The following is a 16243-nucleotide window of genomic DNA, read 5'->3' on the forward strand; positions in this document are numbered from 1 at the left end:
AACTGAATCATCTGATGGAGATTATTCCTAAACTCCAAATTCCTGGTTACCAAACTTAACTGTGGAGTGGAAGCAGGAAATCCTCCAGATTTCCAGGTACTGTGAATGGTCTGGTTTTGCTGCTCTGCCAAACCAGAAGCCCTCTACCTGCAGTGAGCACTTATGGATGTTGGTGTCCTGCCAAAAGTTCTGTGCCAGCACTAAGATTAGAAACCAAACCTTTTTGGTGTGTAGTAAGAAAAAAAAAAGAAATTAAAAGAAAAAGCATATTCATTTAAAGTCCAAGCTAAAAAACTGTTTGGTTAAGTAATATATGAAGATAAGGTAATATTTATTGGTGGTTGGAACTAGATGACGTTTAATGTCTCTTCCAACCCAAGCCATTCTATCATTCCATTCTATGACTTAGTCCTGATTTGCTTTCTTAGCATAAAATATTCTAACTTGTAAAAGGAAAGTTTGGTTTGAACAGGGTTTTAGTCCAGCAACTGCAACATGAAATGCTTTCAGATCCCTTTTGCAGTTACAGCTTGGTATATATCCTAACACTCCATATAAAAATACCTTTTAAAAACAACAAGTGGCTTCGCATTTCCTAAAATCAGTGATTTTTTTCATTGGAATTTAAACATGAAAAATGTAGCTGTCAATCAAATTTTCTCTCCTAAATGGCATCACTGTAATAAAATCAATTTTTTAGGAGCTGATGTTTTTTTATGCACTCTTGTCTTTTTGCTCCCTCTGAAGGGTCTGTGGGAGTCTTAATTAAATAGTATTAGATAAAAAACTCCCAAATGACAAAAAAATAACAACTCATCCTCCCAAACCCACAACACCCAAGTGGCTGCTCTGTGGCTGCACCTCATGGTCAGGTTATAAGTAATGGGTGCCTCACCCTGAGCTTGTTGAACGCTTCTCCTGCTCTCACTGCACCTACATCAAGGAATTCCTGATTAAAGGAGCCCTTTTCCCACTGGTTTCCCTTTGGGAAACAACCCAAGCCTCACTGCCTGCTGATCCACAGGATCTATCGTGTGCTTAGAGGAAGCACCTGTTGGTTCTGCCTGAAAACAGGAAAACAGGAATCATCTACAAAAAAAAAACAAAACAAGGAATAGTGGGATGCAACATGACCAGACCCCTCTCTCTTTTTCCATCTCCTCTCCTCCCTCCCAGTTCCCACCTTGTTTTGGGGACCAGTGGGACTGAACACTCACAGAGCTGTTTCTCCATCCAAGGTCTTCACAAGGCTTTCCCCACAAACTGAGTTTCCTTGAGTTTCCCATATTCCCAACCCATATAACCACCTCCCAAGGCTTCTCCCACAGACCAAACAAGCTCAAACATCTCACAGCAGAATAAATGAGGCAGCAGCCAATGTTTTTCCCAGTCAGCTTCTCCCCTGATCCCTGTGCAGCTGCTCTGACTGCTGATTTTCTGCCTGCTCTGCTCTGTTACCCTCAGCTCTTCCAGAAGGACCAGGGAAATGCAGCATGTTTACCTGTCTGTTACTGAACAGATCAAACACTGCAACAAAGGGAACTCTTCCTATTTCTCCCAGAAAGAGCTGTATCAAATCCCATCCTCCCAGCTGGCCTTACTACCTCAGTGTTAGTTTAGCATCAAACACTGAAATATTTCAAGGAAAGGTAGAGAAAATCTTCTGCTGTTCCCATTCTCTTTCCCAGGAAAGTCCTTTCTCCCTGTTCTGATTTTTAGGGAAAACTCTGGGAAGCACCTTTTGCAGACCAGCTGTTTCATTACTAAAGTTTAGTGCAGGATTAAAATGCTACAAGTCTTGCAGGTGTAACATTAAATACTCACAGATACCCAGAGAAAATCCTTCCAGTGCCTAGAGGGGCTCTCAAGAGAGTTTGGGAGGGACTTTGGACAAGGTCCTGAAGGGACAGGACAAGGAGGAATGGCTTCCTACTGCCAGAGGGCAGGGTTAGATGGGATATGGGGAAGGAATTGTCGGCTGTGAGGGTGGTGAGGCCCTGGTACAGGTTGCCCAGAGAAGCTGTGGCTGCCCCTGGATCCCTGTAAGTGTTCCAGGCCAGGTTGGAGGGGCTTGGAGTAACCTGGTCTAGTGGAAGGTTTCCCTGCCCATGGCAGGGGGTTGGAACTGGATGATCTTTCAGGTTCCTTCCAACCCAAACCATTCTATGGTTACTATTTGCCTGAAGCTCCATTTAGCAGCTGAAGTTTTGCCAATAAATCTTCCATGCAGGAAACTCAAGCCCACAGGATCAAGTTGCTCAGAAGTCATCAGCTTATATTCAGACAAACTGAGGTTAAACACTGTGTGCTCTTCACAAACCAAATTAAAGGCAGAGTCAGGAATGGTCTTTCTGCACATTCATTCTGTGACAGTTTGTGCAATTCAAGGTAAAGCAAAAAAACAGACTGTCAACCAAGGACCAGGATGCTGGACTTGATCAGGCCAAAAAATGCCCTTTACTTTCCAGTTACATGCCTGCTTGGCATATGGCTTCCAGGGAATCCAAAGATAATGGCCCATTCCATCCATTTAGGAATCCTGGTGGTACAGGCATGTGCTTTATATGGACAAGACAGGAGTCTGAGTCAAATAAAACACATCACTGTCATTTCAGAAGGATCTGTGGGAAGGCTGACAATAAGGGCAGCAGGATCATGCCTTTAATCACCTCCTGGGTATTGAGCAAGTCTGAACTGCTGGATCATGATGGGGAGTGAGACATCCAGAGCTGCTGTCTGGCTCAGTTTTGTGCAGAACATTAACAGCATCCTGTGCTGAGCTGGAAAAATCCAAACCTCTACATCCCTGGCACCAGCATCTCAAACAGCTGCTCGTTCTCCTCTGAGGCAAAGCAGCCCTGTGAGACATCAGCACAAATAAGCATGAGCAGCACGTCTGTTCTTTCAAAGCAGAAGGAAGTGGGCTGTGTGTGTGGTGGACAAACTCCTCCTGGACCCACACCAAGTAGATCCAGGCAGGAGGAAGAACTCCATCCCCTGGTCCCTTCTAGTGGGCAGATCACTGGGGTCAAAGGGGCTTTTCAGTGCGTGCCAAAATTACCACTGCAGAAAACAAGGAGTACAAAACCCCTGCTGGCACCTGGGCATAGCAGTAACACAGAGCTTGAGGCTGCTCTTGCTCAAATCCTCATTCACACAATCATTAAGGTTGGAAAAACAGCTCCAGGATCGTCAGGCTCAGCCCCTGACCCATCACCACCATCATGCCCACTAAACCATATCGTGAAGTGCCACATCTCCTTGTTTGTTGAACACTTCAAGGGATGGCGACTCCACCACTTCCCTGGGCAGCCTGTTCCACTGCTTAACCACCCTTTCAGTGAAGGAGTTTTTCCTAATATCCAGCCTGAGCCTCCCCTGGCACTTGCTGCCAAAACCTGGACAATGCACTCCAGTCCAAACCTTTCTGATCCGTCAAATCCAACAAAAAAACTTCCTCTCCTCTTGGGCTATGTGGATTGCCCTCTCCTGAGGCTGCTCTCAGCTCTGACCATCCCTTTGCTGTAACTCTCAGAGTTCCTTTCTCCATGCCATCTCCACAGGACCCTCACCCACTGGACTGTCTTCCCACATGAACAGTTTGAACCCTAAGAGAAATAAAATAACAGAAAGCTACCAATGAAAAGAGAGTGCAGGAAACACGACCTCTGCACCCCCTCCAGCTTGAACAGCATGACTCTGTTTTTGTACCTTTGTGGGAAAGGAATTTCAAGGAGATCTGAGGAACAGTTAGTTTTGCAAGCAGCCCTTTCCAAATGTCAAGAGAACTTCAGGAGAAAGTGCAAACTCATTTGAAATTCAGCAAGCAGGCAGTGTGTGAGCCAACTGGGGAGAGAAGAGGGCCCTTAAAAGCCAACAGAAGAGCTGCAGCTCAAGGATGGACTGTAAAGGACCGGGAAAGCGAAGACAAGGAGTTTTTGTTCCACGTGAACCAGGAGAACATGCCAACACATGAGGCAGAGCTGGTGAGGCTGCTGACCCTCAGGATACAGCAGTTGTCACACTCCCTGATGGCATCACTGAAGGATGCCAGGGGATTGTCACAACAACAGATGAGAGGCCAGAATGAGCGGGAGCTGTGGGAACAGATGGGAAAGGCCGTGTATTTTAGTGATGGAACAGAAAAAGGATCTGTGGGTCTGTCCAGACCCAAGTCTCTCTCTCAGGACCACTCTTGCTGCTGAAAAGCTGAGTCTAACCCATTTCTAACAAGTCACTGTTAGGTTCAGGCAGAGCCATTAACCTATCACTTCATAAAGCTGAGAATTCAGTCAAGGACAATCCAGTTAATTAAGCAAGCCATGGAAGTGCTGCCAAGCAGCATCTTCATTATTAGGTTCAACAAAATAAGCAAAGCTAGTGTTAAATAGTCTCAGTTTAAAATTTCCTGCTCCACATCTTGTTTCCAAACACTCCTAAAACAGTTCCCTTTAGTTGCTGAAAGGGATACACAAAGAAAGGATATTCCCATTGCAAAACCTCATAGGCAAGAGGGATGAAAGTTCTGCTATAAGTTAACACGTGCCCTAAATTTCAAGAGTATGGTCATTAATTCTCCTTTTTAATATGTGTTTAATGGTAAATCATGAAGCCATTTCAAGGTCAGGACTCTGAGCAACCTGGTCTAATGGAAGGTGCCCCTGCCCATGGCAGGGAGTGCAACAAGATGGTGTTTAAGGTCCCTTCCTATTCCATGATTCTAAGGTGGACAATGAAGTTTCCCTGCTCTTCAGCTGAGAAGGAAGTAATCCAAAACCATCTCCTACTGATCTGAGGCTACTACAGTATTTGCACCAAATCTTTATAGAGATTTTGGGATGACTGATGTAAATAATATTTATCCTGTACTACAGGCATTTTCTGCCATGACATATATCAATAATTTGCAGAATTTCAATTAGCCTGCAAGTGAGTACAGCGAAGATCAGTAAAAAAAAGCATTTAGCACTATAATGAAGGTGACAACACTGAATTTACCATGCATCAATTAGTCTTTTTAATCTCTGTTACACCCATTCATTATTAAAGAAATATGAAGCTACAGTGACACAGATGTGAAACGAAGTCGCCCACTGAAGACACTAAACCCCAAGATTAGGTTACCACAGATGGCACCAGCAAGGTCAGAAGCAGAATGTGAAATGACTGTTCATTTAGAAATAGGTAGGTCTGCAGCAAAACATCAACTTATTGCTTTTCCTTCTTATCTGATAATGTTTAAAAAGGGATTTGGTATGGGTGAGGACCTGAACAGCACAACTTGCAGCCACACAAAACTGCCACGGCTGAATCTGTTGGCTGCAGTCTGAGACCAGACTGTCTGAAGTGTTCATAGGGCTGTGCTGAATTATTAATGCCTGTCTGGTATCACGTCGCATGTCAGGAGTCAGAGGAACTTTTTGGATACTCTCCTACCGTGCTGGAGAAGAAACAATACTTGAAATCAGAGAGGGGGTCAACCCACCACGCTCCTGGAAGGCTCAGCTGAGCCATCCAGTGCCTCTGGGACAGCTCTTTGCTGCCCTGTGTGAAAACGATATGAACAAGGACTCTTCCCCCTGAAAGGAGAGAGTGGCTGCCTCTCACTCTGCCCACCTGCAAATCCCTTAAGGAGCTGTTTGAAGAGTGCTAAGAAGCTTTAAAGAAGCACTTCTGGTACTTCTCGATGTGGGGAAAATTCTTGAAAGGAGAAAGGAAAGTTGTATCCAAGTGTTGTGCAATGTGTGCTGGCAACCCCAAAAGCCAAACGTGTCCTGGGCTGCCTCCCCAGCAGCGTGGGAAGCAGGGTCAAGGGAAGGATTCTCCCTCTGCCAGGATCCCATAGATCCCACCTGGAGCGCCGTGTCCAGCTCGAGAAGGATGTGGAGCTGCTGTAGTAAGTCCAGAGGAGGCCACGGAGATGCTCCAAGGGCTGGAGCCCTTCTGCTCTGGAGCCAGGCTGGGAGAGTTGGGGGTGTTCACCTGGAGAAGGGAAGGCTCCAGGGACACCTGAGAGCCCCTTCCAATGCTTAAAGGGGCTCCAAGAGAGCTGGAGAGGGACTTCGGACAAGGGCCTGGAGTGACAGGACAAAAGGAATGGCTTCCCACTGCCAGAGGGCAGGGTTAGATGGGATATCAGGAAGAAATTCTTGTGTGTGAGGGTGGTGAGGCCCTGGCACAGGATGCCCAGAGAAGCTGTGGCTGCCCCTGGATCCCTGAAGTGTTCAAGGCCAGCTTGGATGGGGCTTGGAGCAACCTGGGCTAGTGGAAGGTGTCCCTGCCCATGGCAGGGGGTGGGACGAGATGATCTTTAAGGTCCCTTCCAACCCAAACCACTCTGGGATCTGATGACTGCCAAGTGTCATGAGGTGAACAGTAGTTTTACCCTTCTCTAGGCTGAGCTCACCACATTGCTCAATTTATTTCACAGAGGCAAAGTGAAGCTTAATAACTTTCGAGATACTTTCAGGATTTCTGGATGGAAAGCACCAGAAGTGCCCACGGTACACAAAGAATTGTGTGAGTGTAACAAAGTGCTGAGCAGGTACATTAATTCTGAGCAATGTGTGACCATGTGAACACTTGAAGACAAGGCTCATTTCTGAGCTGGAATGAGCACTCAGAGCAAAGTGCCACAAAACAACTCCATTTGATACTATTGTGTTAAACTCTGCAAAGTTAGGTCAGAGAAAATAAAAATGGGATAAGGAAGAGTACCTTGGGTATGTTGTTGCAAACACTTCAAGAAAATTCACTTGATTTGATGAAAAACACAGCTTAGTATTCCATAACCAGATCTAAGCACAGCCACAGCACATTCATTTTATTTGTCAATTCTCACACCCAAGGGATGGTGATAAACCTGTAAAACTACAGTTCTACCAAGCAGTGAATTAAGTTTTTCATGCATTGCTGGCCAGCACACCTGAACTTCACTCACTAATCCGTCTCCCATAAGATGTCCACAGACACGCCAAGCCTCTAATGCAGTTTAAAAATATCTGTTTTAAAGCTGCCAGGGAAATTTTCGTCACTTGCCACAATAGCTCATGTTGGCCTCAGTTACACAACAGGCAGAGAAACCTGAGACACAGGGGAGAACCCTGATCAATGAACTCTGCATTACTGAGCAGGAAGAGAGCTTTCAGTTTTAAAACTGACAGTCTAAAGGACTTAAACACACCTAATTTTACTGAAAAGTAGCATCAAAACACCTTGTAAGCTTTGAAATCTCACCCTGCCCCAGTCTAACCATGCTCAGGGCACCAAGATTGTCAAAAGATTAACTATTCCATATATAATGCAGCCAATACAGAAAAAAACTACAATTCCTACAGAAATTAATCCTAAAACAGCCCCACGGGTTTTCCAGTAAGTGTGATACATGAGGGATGTTACTGGGGTGATGCACTGTGCATGTTCTACAGGCTACTTCATTTAGTTATTTATTGTATTTTATTGTCATTTATTCAAGGGTTATCATTATCAAAGGCTACTATCATTTATTTGAGGCTTTTCCCCTCTGATTCACTGGGTCACTTTACAGCTGCACAGACTAGAGCACACATGCTGCTACAGAGATGTGGCAAGGCAAGATAGGAGCATCCAGAATAAACTGGATAAATAAAAAATACACAGTCCCCTAATACACTGAGTAATTGTGAATCATTTTGCCTTCCCTGCAAGGCCAAGTGTACACAAATGCATTAAAACTGCCTAGGGCATATTTGCACGTGCTGCCATCCCATCTGACAAAAAGGAAATGACAAATGTCCAACGATTTTGTGAGGGGTAAGAAGAATCTCAGCTCTGTGGACTCCCATTGCTCTAAATACGCAGAAATTATTGAAAACACAGTGGGAATCCTTTCTATTTCTAAGCTGTTGATACAGAACCGTTTTAGACAGACATTTCTGCTCTAAATAAATTACACTGCACCCTTTTCTGGCTTCTCTACTCCCACCACTTTTAAAACTCTGTATTTGACTACTGTGGATGACCATTCCGCTCCTACAAAGTGTTAACATCCTTCACATCAGGGTTTCTCAGAAGGAAACTGGGCTGACATTCCCAAGTCCAGCCTCCAAGCCCTGCTCTAGCAAAACTTACATAAAACCAGGCTTTACACACTTACTTCATCTCTGTACAGAGGACTCGTGTAGTACATGATATCCATGGCGCTGCTGTTCAGCATATCCCGCAAACCTCGGACTTTATCCGGGGTAATGGAGTCCACAGTGTCTGGGAAAAAAGAAAAGGAGACTTAACTTACACACAGGAGAATGTTAAAATAGAATTACAGACTGGTTTGGGTTGGGAGGGACCTTAAAGCCCATTTGGTTCCATCTCCCTGCCATGAGCCTGGACACCTTCCACTAGAGCAGGCTGCTCCAAACCTGTCCTGGAACACTTCAAGGGTTGGGATGTGCAAACAAAACCAAAGAAAAATCCAAGCAAGCCACAGGCAGAGAACAAAGGCTGAAAGTTCTGAGGAGGATTTTGCAGACTGCAGCTACTGGCAACAGCAAGAGAACCAAGCAAAGTACCTCCATCGAGGGTCAGTTTTGATCTCCATTCCACTGGAAGGAATTCTACATGTGTTGCAAGGTTGGAAAAATACTTTTCTTCCACTTTTCTGGCAGTATCTCGCATCCTATAAAAACAGAAAGGAACATGTTCCTGTAAAGATTGCTGTTGGTGTTTTTAGCAAATAAACCAATGCATCCAGGAACAACACACTTCCTAGAGTGCTATTTTTCAATCCCTACTATGTAGGTGATTCCCTGAAGTACTTCTTAAACTCTCACAGAATGAAAAATTCTGTATATTACATGCTCAAAAGAGTTTAAATTTATCAGACTATGGGCTTAGCATAAGCCACCTAAATTCAATTCAAAGATACCTCTCAATCCTGGTAGGTTTGGGGTAGAATGTGAAAATCAAAAATAGAAAATAAGAATTAGAAAATCAGAAAATAGAAAATTAAGAATTTCACCACTGCCTCGAAATCTAGAACCAGTTGAAATCAACCATTTAACCAGTATGTAAGGAAGACTGTTCAGTGCCTTTAAACACAAAGGAAACTATTAAAAACATGGTTTGGAATGTGAGAATTTTATTTTAATTTTACATACTGAATTGCAAGGCTTGAGAGCTCAGAGGGTGAGAAATAAGGTCTCTTACTAGTGTTTTTAACTTGCAGTGGCAGATGGAGAGACTTTGAAAAGACTTTTCATTTCTACAGCCAATCTGAACATGAACATTGATGCACCTTTCTCAAGGGATGAGAAAAAATTAAAATACCTAAACCCCAAACCATACATGACCCTTTCTGCTGTTTGAGGGAAAAGAGGAATAATAGTGGGTTATAGTCTTGTAAAAATGTGACTTTATTTGTGTTGTGTGAAAGATCCATCAGCACAAAATGAAAACCAAGATATTAAATATCCATGCATTCTATCAAAATCATTCAGCATCCAAACTGAAAGTGTTATATTTGCCTTTATCTCCTTGACATGAATTTTGGCTCCCAATGGTATAAGCATTTTTGAGGATGAGCACAACAAACTAAATAAAACCAAGGGGCAGCAGTGCTGGGTTTCCAGCCCCCTTGAAAAGGAGGAGGATGAGCCAGAAAGGTGTATGAAAATTACTGCCTTGAAATAAACATTTTCTACAAAGACAATTATTTCTTCTTCTTTATCATATTTTTTTCCAGGAAAAAGAAAAGCCTGTTATACTACTAAAAAAGCAGAACAATAATGTACCACATTTTTGAAGAAGGCAGTGAAAACACTTTTCACTAACTGACACTTTCTGATGAAGGAAGGGAAAAAGGGGGAAGGGGAAAGAGAAGGGGGAAGAAAGAGGGAAAAAAAGAAGGGGGAAGGGGGAAAAGAAGAAGGGGAAGGGGGAAAAAAAGAAGGGGAAGGGGGAAAAAAAGAAGGGGAAGGGGGAAAAAAAGAAGGGGGAAGGGGGAAAAAAGGGGGAAGGGATAAAAAGGGGGAAAGGATAAAAAAGGAGGAAAGGAAAGAAAAAAGGGCAAAAAAGGGAGAAGGGAAGAAAAAAAGGGGGAAGAGGACAAAAAAAAGGGGGAAGGGGACAAAAAAAGGGGGAAGGGGACAAAAAAAGGGGGGAAGGGGACAAAAAAAGGGGGGAAGGGGACAAAAAAAGGGGGAAGAAGGAAGTAGCATTCTTTACATCCTTTCTTCCAAAGCAGTTACTGATGGCCTGACCAAACAGTCAAGAAATACAACTGCTCAGCATCTCTATTTTTAAAGCCTGGTGTGATTGCACTCCTAATCTCCTGGATTCTCATCCAGCAAGACAGCAAAGGTTTAAATAAAGCAGAAAGTCCTCTCCATCATAAGGGGGAAAAAAAATAAATCAGCAAGAGGATCTGCTTAAATCAGGGTTGATTTAAGGCCTGAGCTGACCTGAGCCCTCCCTGCCACCCCCACACACAACAGCCCTCTGAGGACACTTATGTGAGAGCCCAACTTCAGCCCAGGAAATTTCTAGATTATCAAGAAGATAAAAATTCAGTGAATACATTAACATTTCTGGAATTCCCTGAGTAACCAAAAAGAGAAACACACCTATTCTTTGGAAATGCCAACAATTCCTTGGTATTGCCAAGTCAGCTTAACTTTCTCTTCGTGAAGGAGGGATAGAGTTAATTTTCCTCCTGGTAGCTGGTACAGTGCTGTGTTTTGGATCTAGGATGAGCACAGTGTTGATAACACACTGATATTTTGGTTGTTTTGGCTGTGCTTACCCTGAGTCAAGGACTTTTCAGTGTCTCATGCTCTGCCAGCGAGGAGCTGCACAAGAAGCTGGGAGGGAACACGGCCAGGACAGCTGACCCAGAGTTATTCCAACAGGGTTTTTGTTCCCCCATTATTATTATTATCATTATTATTATCATTATTATTATTTCTTCAAAATAACAACAATTATTAAATAATGAATAATCAACGTATTATTTGAATATTTATTAAATGATTAATAATTATTAAAAGGTTTTACCTTTTTCCAACTCTGCTCCCCATCCCACTGTGGGGGGGAGGAGAGTGAGCAAGTGGCTTTGTAGTGCTTAGATTCAGGCTGGGGTTAAACCATGACACCCTGAGTTCAGAACCAGCTAAATTCAGCAGAAAATTGGCCAAGCAGCAAACTAAAGCTGCTTGACTTAAAAGCAGTGAAAGCATAGGAATACTGTATGAATAAAGCACAGAATTCTACACAGAAATAATTACTTCAGCTGAAGGAAAGGGTAAATAACCTGGTCCTAACAGCACAGGAAAAAGCCATTCAAACTATTTACATATCAGTGGCAGCTGGAAATATTATGGAGGAATAGCTATTAGACATCTCCATCTTCAAATTCAACCAACAGCTACAGGGCTTCCTTCTGTTTGAAAGGGTTCAGGTTCTTATTAAAGCTACTCACAGACAAACTAACACAGGGGATTCTTTTTTAACTAGAAGTCTTCTTTCTAAAGCCAAATACAGGGATTTGGAGAAAATAGTGCAGCCTTGCTATTCTGCCAAAGCTTTTGGGAAAAGCTTCAAGCTTGCGCTCCTAAAAGCCGTGCCAGCTTTGTGTCATCCAAAATCTTGTGAAATGTAAAACCTAATTTTACTCAGATCTGGAGGTTTCCCCTCATGTTGGGGGAGGTTTTCAGGACATGATCCAGCCTTTGGCAGAATAGTCCCAAACTTACAGAATCCCAGGATGGCTGGGGTTGGAAGGAACCTTAAAGATCACCCAGTTCCACTCCCTGCCATGGGCAGGGACACCTTCCACTAGACCAGGTTGCTCCAAGCCCCATCCAGCCTGGCCTTGGACACTTCCAGGGATCCAGGGGCAGCCAAAGCTTCTCTGGGCAACCTGTGCCAGGGCCTCACCACCCTCACAACCAAGAATCCCTTCCCAATATCCCATCTGACCCTGCCCTCTGGCAGGGGGAAGCCATTCCCCTTTGTCTTGTCACTCCAGGCCCTTGTCCCAAGTCCCTCTCCAGCTCTCTTGGAGCCTCTTTAGGTGCTGGAAGGGGCTCCAAGGTCTCCCCAGAGCCTTCTCTTCTGCCTGAATGACCCACAGCCAAACACTTGGTCTTTGAGAAAACCAAAACCCAACTCTGTGTGGATCTTCCCTATGCCTTGCAAAATCCAGTCTGGTAGAAGTGCATAAAAGCTTTGTTTTAACCAATTTTTGTTACCTGTCCCCTCACTGACATCAAATCAAGCAGCAATTCCATTTCCTGGTGTTTTGAGCAGGGCCCTCCCATCGGACACACTGACCTTACAGAGCTGGGTAATACCACACACCACTGACTCAAGTTTGTTTGATTACAAACTCTGTAGCTACTAAAACATTTAATTTTTATGCTTTCCACTACAGTTTCAGAGCCAATCCAGCCCGATGTTCCCAAACAAACACTGTCAGAGGTGCAGTTATCCTCTCTTTCATTATTTTACAGCAGCAATGTCACATCAATCTCCTGCTCACAGGAACAATTCCCAGGGCAACACATCCCATTTACAGCCAGTGGCACCACATCACATCCCATCCCCCACTGATTCTGATCAACAGTTTGATAAAATGCTAAAGAAAACTGTGGTTTAATTTCCAGGCAATGTGGTTACACTCACATGCAAACCCCCAGCACACAGACCTGCTATACACTTGCTTATCTGTTCTGCTATAAAGTTGTTTTTATAATTTTTTTTCTTCTTCTGCCTTTCAAAAATAAATATTTTGTGTTATTTTATTAGATGGCAAATCCCTCTACTCCCCTGCTAAATTATCACCAAGTGAAGTAACAAATCCTCATCTAAACAGGCAGAGAATTCCACTCCTTTCCGATACAAATGGATGTTGAAATACAGACCTCAGAGCAACAATTATTTAAATCTATACATTGAAACACACAGAAATAACTATAATTTATGATTTTTTTAAAGAAAAAAGTCACTCAGGCACAGATGCAAAACGTATCTTAGAAAGAATTTTGACATATTGCTATTTTCCAGACGAGAAGTAATGGCCTGAAAATAGACGCTTTAGGATTCACCATAAATAAAATGTGCTTGGCTTGCCTTTCTCTGATTAAAATAATAAATAACAAATCCTTATTTTCACAGGTATTCATCCTTGCTTAAGTGAGTATATTCCAGGGATATGTTAACATATTTAGGATTATTGTCGTGGGTTTTTTAATCTCACGCTACTGGTTTCACTTGTGTGGCATTCACAAATTCTACATTAAAAACTGGAGAGTTACAAACCATGTTAGTTCACAAATTTCATAAAATGATGCTGATAGCTGGTAACAGAGCAAAATGCCTGAAGGCTTGAAGAAGTTACTCATTTATTCCCAAGATATCTTTGCAGACGCTCTTCCGTCAGATGATCCATAGCCAAGAAAAAGGGAATGGTCTTTTATTTAAAAAGCAGCACAGCAGCCAACCTCTTACTCTGAACTTCTGATTTCATAGAATCCCAGAATGGGTTGGGTTGGAAGGGACCTTAAAAATCATCTTGTTCCACCCCCTGCCATGGGCAGGGACACCTTCCACTATCCCAGGTTGCTCCAAGCCCCATCCAACCTGGCCTGGAACACTTCCAGGGATGGGGCAGCCACAGCTGCTCTGGGCAAGCTGTTCCTCAGTTCAAGTGCCTCACCATCCCCATCACAGTGAGGAATTTCTTCCCAATATCTCATCTAAACCTGCCCTTGTCAGTTTAAAGTCATTACCCCTTATCCTGTCACCCTAATTCTAAGAGACAGGGCAATGGGATGTTCTCAGAAAAAAAGCCCTAAACTCTCATTACTTCTTGTAAAACCATGTGGATCTATTCCTGGATTTTGGTCACACCACTGGTAAATCATGTTCTAAATTATTCCCCAACTGCTTTCACCACCCTGGAGTTCCCTCAAATGGAGGGGAAGCCCTCGTCGCCTCTTTGAGGAAATAATACCACGAGTTATTGAGGAAACTCAGGGTTGGCTTGAGCTAAATTTGGTAAGTTGAAGTGAGAGTAGCCGGCATGAGTAATAAAAATTGAGATCTGCTCCAGCCAGAGGAAATGAAAGGGCGTCTGTTTTCCGAATCGGAGCTGCACTGCAGAAATGCCAACTCAAGTCGGATTTCAAAGAGCAACTGCAAGACACAAGTCATGTTCTGCCACTGTTCTTCAGGGATCCAGCTGCTCTCAGAGCAGACTTATGAAAAACACTGCTCTGACACACACAGACTCATTTTACTTCAGAGGAAAGATGGAAATTCTAGGATGCAAACAAAGTAAGCACCAGCGTGACTCACACTTCATCCTTTTGAAGAGTAACAGGATTTTGCATGATCAAAGGAACTCAAGCTGCTTAGTTGGTTGATCACACCATCCTGAGACAAGCCTGGGAGATCCAGGTGCTCCCTCCAAGCACTGCTTTCCAAAGGGCAGGAAAGCTTGCCCTGCAGGGAGATGCTGCCTCTGGCATAAGGCAGAGTAGGCATTCCCTGTCCCCGCTGGTATTCCCCACTCGCTCCCATCTTCCAGGTGGAGTTCCACATTTTTGGACCCCTTGCAGTGATCCACTTCACAACAGGAGCACAGAGTTGTGTTGGTGTGGGCAAGCAAAGGGCAGCACCAGGGAGAAACAAGGGGTGGGGTGAGGGTGGGAATGAGAACAGACCTGGGGAGACATCCCAAGTCCTAAGCAGGTTGTTAAAGCTTGTGTCCAACATGCAGCCGTGTGTTAGAGAATAAATATACACAAAACAAGCTGTTACAAAAGGATTTCATGCCCTAACTATCACCTTTTACCTCTTGGGCTGAACTTCTCTTGCAAGACAAGCTCAAGTTGAAACCTGTAAGCCAATTTTTTGGATAATTAATTCAGAATTAATACCAGCACCAAAGGACGAAAAACAAGCATGTGATATGTATTTAATGCAATGCAAGCACTTAAATGGAACATAAAACTACCAAGTATCTGAAAAGTTAAAAATTATAGAAAAAAAATCACAGGAAATCTTCATTTAAGATTCCAGCAGCATATATTAATGCACTGAAAGACCTCTGAGAGGCTCTGTAAGGACCTGCACAGCAATGGAAATGTACCAAAATAGCTATTCTGAGGTAATTATCATAATGATAATCCGCAATTAAAATGTTTTCTAATGGGACTTGCAATAAAAAGATAATTGGTGATTACACCAAGATGGTGTTGCTTATGCAGGCAGCATTTTTTTGGTGCTACAAACAGCATCACAGACAAATGGAATTTTTGAATCCAAAGAGGAAATCCAGACAGAGGCAGACAGAGACCAATTTTAGGGTGAGAGCAGCCCAGAAGTGACACAACATTACAGCAATTATGGAAAAATACAGAAGAGTTACTCCATTCATCCCTCAAGCACAGGAGATGATGAAATTCAGAGTCAGCCTAAATGTCTGAGCTCTACCCAAGTCAGGTGAAAGGTCTGACCTTTACCTAAGCCAGGTAAAACAACAGGATTTTGTTAAGGAGGTTGGAAACATGGATAGTAAACATTTCTTAAATGCCCAGAAGAGGCCACCAAGTTGATTAAAGGGATGGAGCAGTTCTGCTATGAGGAAAGGCTGAGAGAATTGGGATTGTTCAGCCTGGAGAAGAGAAGGCTTTGGGATGACCTAATTGTGGCCTTCCAGTACCTAAAGGAGCCTACAGGAAAGATGGAGAGAATCCAAGGGCTTGGAGTGACAGGACAAGGTGAAGTGGATTCAAACTGACAGTGGGCAGGGAAAAATGGGATATGGGAAGGAATTCTTCCCCGTGAGGGTGGTGAGGCCCTGGCACAGGTTGCCCAGAGAAGCTGTGGCTGCCCCTGGATCCCTGGAAGTGTCCAAGGCCAGGTTGGACAGGGCTTGGAGCAACCTGGGATAGTGGAAGGTGTCCCTCCCCTGTCCATGACACAAGGTTGGAATTAGATGAACTTTAAGGTCCATTCCAACCTAAACCATTCTGTAATTCTAAACTACATTCAACATGTGTAATGACATCTCCCCCTCCCAATCTAGAAGCACAAGTTCAACAAAATCAGAGGTGAGGCTTCAGTGAAAAATATATTCCAAATAATAACATGAAAGTGCATATAGTAAAATAAAAATATATGCCAAAATTATTTATTTTAAATCTAACATCTACTTTATCATAAACCTGGTAATTGCAGAATTCTGCACCTGATGGCAAATAAA

The 16243-nt window shown here is 43.4% G+C and overlaps 1 protein-coding gene across 1 annotated transcript in view; it reads right to left on the reverse strand.

Annotated features, from left to right (window-relative positions):
* The window catches only part of DDHD1 (DDHD domain containing 1), a 50224-nt gene that overhangs the window by 16171 nt on the left and 17810 nt on the right, over positions 1-16243 (reverse strand). The window contains 2 exon segments of the mRNA XM_029963646.1: positions 8135-8241; positions 8547-8653. Of these exon segments, the coding sequence (XP_029819506.1) occupies positions 8135-8241; positions 8547-8653 (214 nt within the window).

Source organism: Manacus vitellinus, unplaced genomic scaffold, assembly GCF_001715985.3.
Source record: "Manacus vitellinus isolate BGI_N305 unplaced genomic scaffold, ASM171598v3 scaffold_103_pilon, whole genome shotgun sequence".
Taxonomy (NCBI): Eukaryota; Metazoa; Chordata; class Aves; order Passeriformes; family Pipridae; genus Manacus; species Manacus vitellinus.